Below are 10,152 nucleotides of genomic sequence, written 5' to 3'. Positions count from 1 at the left end.
GGACTAGTGGGATTACAAGAGCAGAGGTGTATACTCTGGTTTTGTTTCTTTGTTCCTCCTAATGATCCGTCCTTTTGCAGGAATCTGTGTTCCACCTGGAGGTTACAGTTGTGGACTGAATCCTGGATGACTCAGACTGATGAAGTCAGTTGGATGAGCGACAGAAGGTTTCAAGGAAGATTTTGAGTCCAGTTGCTCAGAGTCAACTTCAAGACAACACCACCTGGATGATTGAGAATCTTCACAGATAAACATAAAAAGAAAACCGATTTCTCTTTTTACACAGGATTATTGACATCTGTTTCATTCTTTCAGGGCAAATGACTTTCCCATCACACATTTTGGGATTTTCTTTTTTTCTTAAATGTATTGAAAAAGAATTGAAACAACAGCTGTGATTTTCATTTGACTGACTGTAGATATGCTTAGCTGGATGTGTATACAGTGACAGCAGTTCTTAATCCAGAGGTAGATTAAAAAAAACATCAATCAGCACTATATGCTGAAAGTAGGAACATGCTTTTGTTTTTGTAAAGTCACTTTCAGAGCTCCAACAAACTGTTGAAATATAAATAGTATGTCAATGTTTATTTATTATCAGTAATTGCACATCATCCCCAAAATCCCCTCAGATTACCTATGGTGACATAATCTGGATTATTTTCTGTGTTTTCTTGGACTCTGAGTGACTCATAAAGAGCAACATCACCTTCAAAAAAACAGAACAAAAGCAGATTAGAAATATAATATAAACATTTCAATCATTTTTTCAATTAAAAAAATAAAAGATTGTATAAAGCCAGAGTTCAGACTGACCATGGAGCAGAGATCCATATGTGTTCTGTTCAGCATCATTTTCATCTGGAACTTTATTCTGATTTTGTTCATCAGATCTGCAGAGATGAAAGAAATTAATAACTAAATAAACACGGATATCAATCAATAAAAATAAAAATTTACCAACCTGATGGAGGTTGAATCTATAAATAATAACATCAAATGTTTATAACGTGAACAGCATCATTGAGGTCAAATCATTTAGTCATCAATGTGATTTTAAAGGAACATTTCTCACCTTTTGACTTTTTGTACAAATAAAACATCAGTGGAAAAATCATCAGTAGAAAGACACAAACCGGTCTAACAACCAACAGAACAGGAAGTGAAGAGCTGTCAGGTCTGGATGCTGCTGGAACACATCATGGATTTGAATCAAAGTTAGTGAACAGATTGATGAAGTAAATGCTGCTGTTATTGTTCATGCTGAGAACAACTGGAAACATTCACTGACATTTGACTGCTAACCAGCTCTGTGGAGATTCTTTTCCTGAGGACTGACACTTGTAGAAGCCTTCATGTGACTTTGACACTGCAGGGATGATCATCTCCACTCTGCTCTCACTTTGGATTAATGTGTCATTCTGATAGAAAAACACTTTAGAAAGAAGATTTTCTGTCCTCCACTTGCAGCCAAGAGTAACAGAATGTCCCTCAGTCACAGGATGGACAGGACTCAGCAGGATCAGATCATCATCTGGAAACATCCACATTCATCCTCATCACATCTCATCACAACATGTTTGACATTGTCTGCTTCATTCTGGTTTACATACAGTTGATCATCTAAATCCATCTTCAAGTTCTGCATGTGTTTCTAATCAATCCAATGATGAAAGTCAAGCTAAAAACAGGAATCCAAACATGTTTCCACTCACAGTGTCCAGTGATGTTGACTGCGTTGCTGAATGCTGATCCAGACTCACACCAGAACACTGCATTACTGGACTGGATCTTCTGAACATGACATGTTGATCCATTCATTGTTCCCCAGTCAGAACAGAATGACAGCAAGTCAGGAAGCAGAAAGCTGCCGACTCTCCACTCAGCAGAGTTTCCCTCACAGGTCAGAGAGACAGAGTCAGAGGTGAAGTGTTGGACTCTGTCAGGACTCACTGAGAGAGACGCTGATGGATGAAGATCTGAACACAAACAGGATGAAGATCAGCACACTTTAGCTGGATTTGGAGAACAAAGAGACCCAAAATAGTAGAATGTGACAGTATTTGAAATCTGAAGAGAAATCATTGAGAGAAATGAATGAAGAACCAGAAGTCTGACCTCCAGACCAGACAAAGTGAGGTTGACTGTAAAGAGTGTAGACGTGTGGCTCTCCTCTTCCAGCTCTGCACACATATCCTGCTGTGTGTGTCTGTCCATGAATGATGTAGGAGTTGTCTGCAGTCCCATTGGAGCTAGCAGGCAGCAGCTCATAGCTGTAAGAGCCAGACTTGTGTGATAGATCAGGAACAGCTTTATACCAGTAGAAGCTCCATCCTGCAGACTCATGTTCAACCTCACAGCTCAGAGTCACTGAGGATCCAGGACTCAACCACCGTGGAGACACTCTCAGGACAGGTTCTGGTTTATGTCTTGGTTCTAGTTGTAGGTATAGTTTAGGTTTAGAATCAAATTTAGGTTGAAATGCAGTATACATTTCGTAGTCAAGTTCAAATATATATCCATAATCAGGTTCAGGTTCTGGTTCAGGTTCAGTCGCTTCAAGTTCTGGTTCCAGCTCTTGTTCAGGTTCACTGTCAATCTCTGGTTCTGGTTCTGATTCAATGTCAGGTTCAAGCTCTGGTTCTGGTTCAGGTTCTGGTTCTGTTGGAGAAATGTTTGTTTAAACTGAATATTAGAAAAAAAACCTTCTCCGTTATGCTTTTAAAACACCATTTTGCATCCAATTGATATCAGTGAATAAAATGTTTAATTCAACGGTCTTGTCTAATTTACAGTTTTCTATTCTACTCAAATTTCAAAGAACCTTAGAGTTGAATCACCTCAAAGTCAATTCAATAAAATATACAGATGCTCCACTGATGGTAAACTATATAATAGTTTCTTGAATACAACAGCCTCCCTGTTCTTATCACCTCCAGGTTTCTCTTTGACTCTAACAGAGGTGGTGTGCTAAACCTTGTTTCCACTGAGCATGGTCCGGTCCGGTCCGGTAAAGATTAGTACGGTACGGACCAGTTATTTCTGGCGAGTCTTTCCACTCAGTTGAGCTCGGTCTCACTGGGCGGGGTTGATTTCATGGCGCATATGTTCTGTAGACCACTAGCGTGTCATTGCGTCATTGTAATGCCTCATCCAGCAGCTCGTCTTTGTCTTGCTCTGCCTTTTGAACATGGCGTATACAGTGTTCTCCTCTTATTATCGGGGGATTAGTGACCAGAGACCTCCGCAAATCTGCGAATTAGGAGAACCCCCGGTCTCTGTCTCACCCCCCAACCTCTGCAGCTGAAGAATCTCTGTACCGATCCATATTCATCAAAAACACTTCTGATCATGCTGTGTAAACATTTATGAAGGAACAATGGAGTAGTGCTCAACATAAAGAGTTTTTTATCCAGAACAACAGTCTGCAAAATGTTCATGAGGACTGTTGCTCTGTCTCTCTGTGCCTTAAGAAAAAAAGCCTGTGCTTCCTGCATCAGTTAAGTGCCAAAGCGCATCTGTATCCAGAATTTTCCGGTTTCATCCATAATTTGGAAGCAAACAATTCAAACAAGTGTCTTGAGTTGTCAAGAGTTTTTGTGACATAACGGAGAAGTCATGTGATTGGAAAAATCAATCCGTGATTAAGCGAAACCACGAATAAAGAAATGTGAATGACCAGGGGAACTCTGACGGGAATTAAAATGTTTGAATGCAGGCAGCTTAGCGGGCAGCTAAGATGAATAACGCTGTAAAGTGGAAATATATAGTGATTGAGGGGAGAATTTGGACACAACCCTGGTTTTTAAGTTCATGCGCACTGTAGTTTTCCCTACAGTGCCGCGGTTGGTTGCCGCGGTTAAACAAAAAGCTGTAATAATTTCTTTGTTTTGAAACTGTTGAAATGACAGATGTAGCGATTTTAGCTCATGTTTGTGGATGGAACTTTGCATGCGCATTAGGAGGAAGAGCGCGAAACGAAGTGTTATGACTGCACAGCTTTTTTTGGTCATATTTTTGTTGTCGCTGTCATTAATGAAGTTATGTTTCCATATGGGGATCTTTTGTTGCAGGACTTGTTATTGGTGTTTATTTTCATGGGGCACGCTCTTGTTGGAGTGGTGGAGTGGGGTCCAGCTTTCAGCCTCACAGCTGTGGAATGGACCTGTTGCTGTCTGGTTCTGGTGAACGTAATTAATATTACAGCTGATCACCACTGCATTTACTGGAGGTGAAAATGAAGAATGATGCTGTCTAGTTGCAGAAAATTTAAATCACTATGAATAGCAAACTAATTAAAAAGTAAAAATATTTGGTTTTACAAGCAATGAAAGTATCATCACAGAATTAACTAACAACAAGTTACTCAGGTCTTGTATCATAATGTAACAAAAATAAAAGAGTAAAAAAACATACACCTAATTATTTATTTTTTATCAGTAGTTGCTGACCCCTGATGTTGAACAAATTTAAATGCAAAAACTCTTCAGCTGGATGAGGAAAAAAGAAAAAAACTATAAATGTAAAAAGGCAAAAGTAGATGTCATGCAAATGAGATGTAAAAATTTGAATGTTAAGATTAAAATACCTTGAGTTTGTCCACCTTGGATGAATGTGACGAGCACTATGTCAGAGAGACACAAAAATACATTACTTATTTTAACCAACATTTTACTTCTGTTGAAACAACTGACACAGAAAAAGTTTCCATAATTCTACTCACAGATGATTAACAGCAGCTCAAAGAACAGTTTCAGTTCCATCCTCACTCAGTTTGAACCAGATCCTGATGGAAAAACTGAAAAGTGAAAAATTTGCTACATGGAGTGAGCCTTAAATTACACAATTGTATTTCCTTCTAATACTAAAGATAAAACGATATTGCTTTGCTTCTGTCTTTCCTTCCTTTAGGTCCATGTTAACACAACTAACAAAATGTCCTCTCCTGTCAGTGCAGAAACATCATTGAACCTTTCTAAAATTAAGCAAATATCTTCATGATGCAAACCTATTTGCATGGTCACTTCAGAGAAAAATATTTAACACTTTTTTATTGATAAAATAAAGAACATGTACAACCAGGGATCTATATTATATCCAGTTAAGGCAGGGGTCTGCAACCTGTGGCTCTAGAGCCCCATGTGGCTCTTTTACCATTCCATATTGGCTCTCTGGCTATAGAATTAATTTAGATTAGTTAAGCTTATAAATGTATGGCTGAGGTGCACCTAGAAGATAAACTATGTTAAGAAGTGGCCTTGTTTGCTCTATGCTTTAGATTTTAGCTAAACTTCTTTAACATTTTTACCAAAACTTTGGTTAAAAAGTTTTATCTTTTATGGGTTTAAAGTTCATATTATCTTATGCTGCACAACAATCTTCACATTTTGAGAAAATGCTAGTTTCCCCTTATATTTCTGTTTTTGTTCACGTCAAAACAGAAATATAAGTCAGATTTATTATATTCAAAAGATGTAATGAATTCAAAGTGGTATTACATATTGGTAAAGGCTGACTTTGCGGCTCCTTCGATCTTTTGATCAGTAGTGAACAAGCCCAAATGGCGCTTTTACTATTAAAGGTTACCGACCCCTGAGTTAAGGGAACAATGACTCCAAAGGAAAAGGAATGTGGCCTTTCACAATAAAAGCTCTTTCAGATCATCACTTTCTAGAAGCTTTTCCAGGTTACATCTGGGAGCCAAAATCCTCTTAAATTTTAATACAAAACTACAATATATTTTATGAAAACACAGAAGAAATAATATAAATAAATGATAGCGTCACACCTAACATTAAAATAAGTATTTCATAATTAAAAGAAAACACTTAAAAATACAAAGAACACTTCAAAAGAACATAAAAATATAAAAAATACAATTAAAAAAGCAAAGGGACATGAAGAAAACTAATGAAAGAATTACAGTTCTAAATAAAAAGCTGACAAAGAACTGAGCTCTGATATTTGACATAAAGAAAAGGAGTGAATTGATGTTTTGAATGTCTGATGGTACTTCTGTATTAACTTCAAACTTCTCTGGATTCTGACCTCAGATCCTTGGTCTGTCCACAGGTTTCTTTTCACGTGAATCTGCATTCCTATGTTGGGTCATCTGCTTTGGAACTCGTTCCATGCCTGGGTTTGCTTCCCAAAGCACCCAATGAGCTCAATCTAACTCAAGGTCCTTCATACTGCTGCCTAACTGGGTCTTCCTGGGCCTTGAAAATGCAGGGTTGTGTAGGGAAGGGCACACGACTTAAAACTCTCTGGCAAAACCATGTGTGCAAGATAGTGAAATCTGATTCACTCTGGGACTCCTGACGAGATAAGCCGAAAGGTGAATATTCTGAGTCTAAACTGTAAAATGAGGACTAAAAGTGACGTGAGAGTGAAGTCGATTCACTTGGTACAATACAAATGAGATATCATGCCCTTACTTGTGTGGCTGAAGACACCTCTATTCAAGCTTTTAGGTAGATGACAACCAATGATGGGTGGGCAGCCCTGCCTTTGGAGTCTTCACTCTAAACACGCTGATCGCTACATTAACGTGAATAAATATAGAACCCTGTTCTGTAATTGAGCTTTGCTGCTCCTTCTGAGTTCTGCTCAAATAGAAACAGGCCAGAATGGTTGAAGACTGTAGAATTCGGACTGAACAGCACTAATTCCACCTCGATTAACAAGCACGGCAATGCGAGGTAGAGACATCTGATTGGATAGAATCTAGACCAATCAGCAGGCTGTTTGGAGTGGCACAAACGTAACGCTGAGAGAAAATGTTAAATGCAAAGTTAAAGATAGGGTGAAAGCAAAATGAGGAACCACGCATTTTGCTGTTTGCAAACTCAAAACTATTTTTGCAAGCAAAAAAATAAAGTTTGCAAAGCAGAAACAAATATTTTTCAATTAAATATTAAATATTTTATTTGCAATTTACATTTTTGTTTGCAGCTTAGAAAATTTTGACCTCAAAACTGTAACTTTTGCTTGCAATATGGTCGAACAAAAATCTCTCTATAGATAAAAGCTCAAAAGTTCCATAACCATAGAGTTGTACTCTTAACTGATCTATTGTCGGTAAATATGCAAGATTATGGTGCAAAGTGATTCTGGTCCAATCTGCTGAAAAGTGAGTACATGAAAGGTGAACAGAAAGTGCAACGCACTTTTCAGAGGTGAGAGCCAAGAGTAAAGCAGTTTACTGCCGCCTGTGTGAGTATCCTGCTGGAGATGCTCAGTGTGTTTAAGACAAGGTACTAACCTCTGCTCTCACTGTGCATGTAGGATCAAGATTTCTGATTTTTTTTGTTTCTATTCAAATTTATTTCTTGTAACTCCTTTCTTTTTCTTGTTTTTTCTCAAAATGTTTTGGGTTTACCAGGGCACAATTGTAAATAAGAATGCTGCTCTTAATCTGTCCTGGGTAAAATACATTAAAAAAACAAAAAAACAAAAAACAAAAAGAGCATGAAATATATAATCATTTAAAACGTTTAATCTTCTATTTAAATAAGAAATATTTAGTACATTTTAAGTAAATAAAAATGTTAAATCTACAGCAAAATAAGTATTTACAGATACTAATAACCATGTCATACTCACTCTATTGTTGTGATCAGTTTTGGGAATTCTTTATCCTCTTCCTCTCATCAAACATCATTGATGCTCATTCTTCATCTCTCAAATTTAAAATGAGCTTCAGAACCCGAAGCATAAGATGTTCTTAATGCAGAAACTTCTGCATTTAGTGGCTCAGTTCTGGTCTGTGTGAGGTCACAGGTTTAAATACAGGAAATGAGAAAAAAATAACTGTCGAAAGTGGGGTGAAGCTTGAATGTAGTGAGAATAGCCCGCCACCACTTATGATTAGGTGTAAGATGTAAATGGAGGATATGTTAAAGTTTTTGGATGTCACTTTCTCCAAAAATCTTAGATTCACCTGCTTATCTTACTTTTACTTAAACTAAAACATTCCTTTAAACTTCAATTGGTGTGCAAAGTTTTCTCACCAGCTCTGTCCCTGTGTGGTTTGGCAATCTCACTGTGAAAGAACAGGACACTTTAAACAAAATGGTTCCTACTAACAGGTTGCTGTGACCTACCACTCTTAGAGAACATTACATCTAGAATTTTAAACAGTCTTAAAATGTATCTATGATCGTTCAGGGAAACAGTACAGAGCTTTTTAATGCACTACATCCCACATTGGAAGAAGTTTCTTTACATAATTCATGAAAACCTTAAAAATGTACTTTAAAATACGCAAGACATCTTATCTATGGGTGTATTCAGACTGGAAAAGTCTGTTGGTCTGGATCGAGTCTTAAATCTTGCGTTTGGTCTGTATTCAGACTGCAATCAAACACACATGACTAAATATCTTTTCTTATGTGGGTGGAGCAAAACAACAACAGAAGGAACAAAGAAAGTCCTACATTTTACAATCCTTGTCACGATAGTTCACCCATTTGAAATTATATTTTGCTGTCTCTTTTTAAAGGTCTATCAACGTAAGATTCAACAAGTACTTTGGTACGATGGAGGCATGCTGCAAGACGGCTACTGAGGAGGCAACAGCTAAGAAGGTACACTGATAAAAGTGCTTATGACATAAATTGTTGGATCGAACCAAGACTACCTTGAAAAATGGATCTGAGAGCAGTTCCTGGTCCTGGACAAGAGCCCTCTTGGGTGTATTCAGACGGAAAATTTGTTCTGGATTATTGAGGGAAACAATAGTTCACTTTAAGTGAACCAAATTTGTCCAGTCTGAATACTGAAAGCAATTACACCATATAAAGTCCATCAAACAAGACCAGAAATGGCAGCAAAACCTCAACATTTATTTTTAAAGAAGTCCAGAATCTATAATGTGCGTGATGAAGAAACTAAATCTGAACTGCAGGAGCTGATGGAGCAACACATCAGAGAGAAGCAGGAAACTGAACCAGACCACAGCAGAGTGAACCATGAGTTTAGATCTCCATGGTTACAAACACTATTTTATTGCTTTTTTCGTTTACTGAGTCTAATTATGTTTAATGCAAATAAAAGATTGGAGGTCAGATGTCAAACTAATAAAAATACTTTAAATGCATTTATGTATTGATGAATCAAATCGATGAAAAGGAGCTCCACTCCTGCATTTCTGCTGCTGCACAGAAGATCTGCTCTTCCGAAAAACAGAAGTTCAAATAAACATTCTTTAATTTTAGATTCTGGTTCAGAGTTCTGGACGTTTCCTTCCTTTTCACACATGTTAAGGAGAGTTGCAGCAGCTTTGACAGCAACACTACATATGTGTCCACAGCAGACTCTCATCTCTGGAGCCTATAAATGTTTTACTTCACCAAATGACAGAAGTTCAGTCCTTTAAAAAGTGTATTTCAGGGAATGCATAACACAGGTCATCTGGTCGTTTTGAATGCAGAATTGTTTTCATCCTTTTCTGTTTCTGAAAAACACAGTTTCTGTTGTCCTGAAATCAAAGACCCATTAGAGAATGTCTGAAACTGGGGGCTGCACAGTGTTGCAGCAATTACCGCTCTCACCTCAGAGCAAGAAGTTCCTGGTTTAGAAGAGCCATACCATGAAAATTCTACTTTTTGATGTTTTAAGTGCATTATACTGTTCATTCCTCACTCTAAAGAATGTTTTTCCTGTCTTAAAATAAGGTGGTGGTGGTGTCTCATTACAGCCTCTGATTCTTAAACCTTAACTTTTGCTCCCCCGCGCAAATGTATTACAAATTGACTATTTAGCAGGTATATTTACATGAATAAAAATGACAAATTAGGATTATTTCATTTCAAGTTTGTTTCTTTATTTTTCTCTAAGTGCTTCTTAGTAAATAACACCTGATAGAAGCTAAAAGGTCCGTGGACATTTACTGAACGTGGGATTGTGCGAAAAACATCTACTCATTACTACTCAGATACTCATTTGCACAGTGAAGATCCTGTAGCAGAGCATTTGACTCGTCAATGTTTCATCTTATAAAACCTTTTTAGACATCATTGGTAGTCAGAAAGGTCTTGGTTTGGACCATCACTTTACAACAGACATCCAGTTTAATGTGACTGCACTCCACCTGTTAGGTTTTTCCTTTTTCTATTTCCCGGGTATAGAAGAAACAATACTTACTATTCA

At 37.5% G+C, this 10,152-nt stretch overlaps 1 protein-coding gene and 1 long non-coding RNA gene across 3 annotated transcripts in view; one reads left to right on the top strand and one right to left on the bottom strand.

Annotated features, from left to right (window-relative positions):
* LOC118600027 overlaps positions 1–288 on the top strand; it is an 8,425-nt gene extending 8,137 nt beyond the window's left edge. For both annotated transcript variants that reach the window (XR_004949594.1, XR_004949593.1), the window contains one exon: positions 81–288. This is a non-coding gene — a long non-coding RNA (uncharacterized LOC118600027). The remainder of the gene's footprint in view (positions 1–80) is intronic.
* Positions 1–10,152, bottom strand: part of LOC112156159 — a gene marked incomplete in the record, with an annotated part of 59,262 nt that overhangs the window by 2,075 nt on the left and 47,035 nt on the right. Inside the window, 5 exon segments of the mRNA XM_036216596.1 lie at positions 638–709; positions 817–893; positions 965–980; positions 1,076–1,189; positions 1,292–1,523. Coding sequence (XP_036072489.1) covers positions 638–709; positions 817–893; positions 965–980; positions 1,076–1,189; positions 1,292–1,523 — 511 coding nt within the window.

Source organism: Oryzias melastigma, linkage group LG18 (assembly GCF_002922805.2).
Source record: "Oryzias melastigma strain HK-1 linkage group LG18, ASM292280v2, whole genome shotgun sequence".
Taxonomy (NCBI): Eukaryota; Metazoa; Chordata; class Actinopteri; order Beloniformes; family Adrianichthyidae; genus Oryzias; species Oryzias melastigma.
Note: the sequence above shows the minus strand (reverse complement) of the source record. Positions and strands in the feature narration are given on the sequence as shown.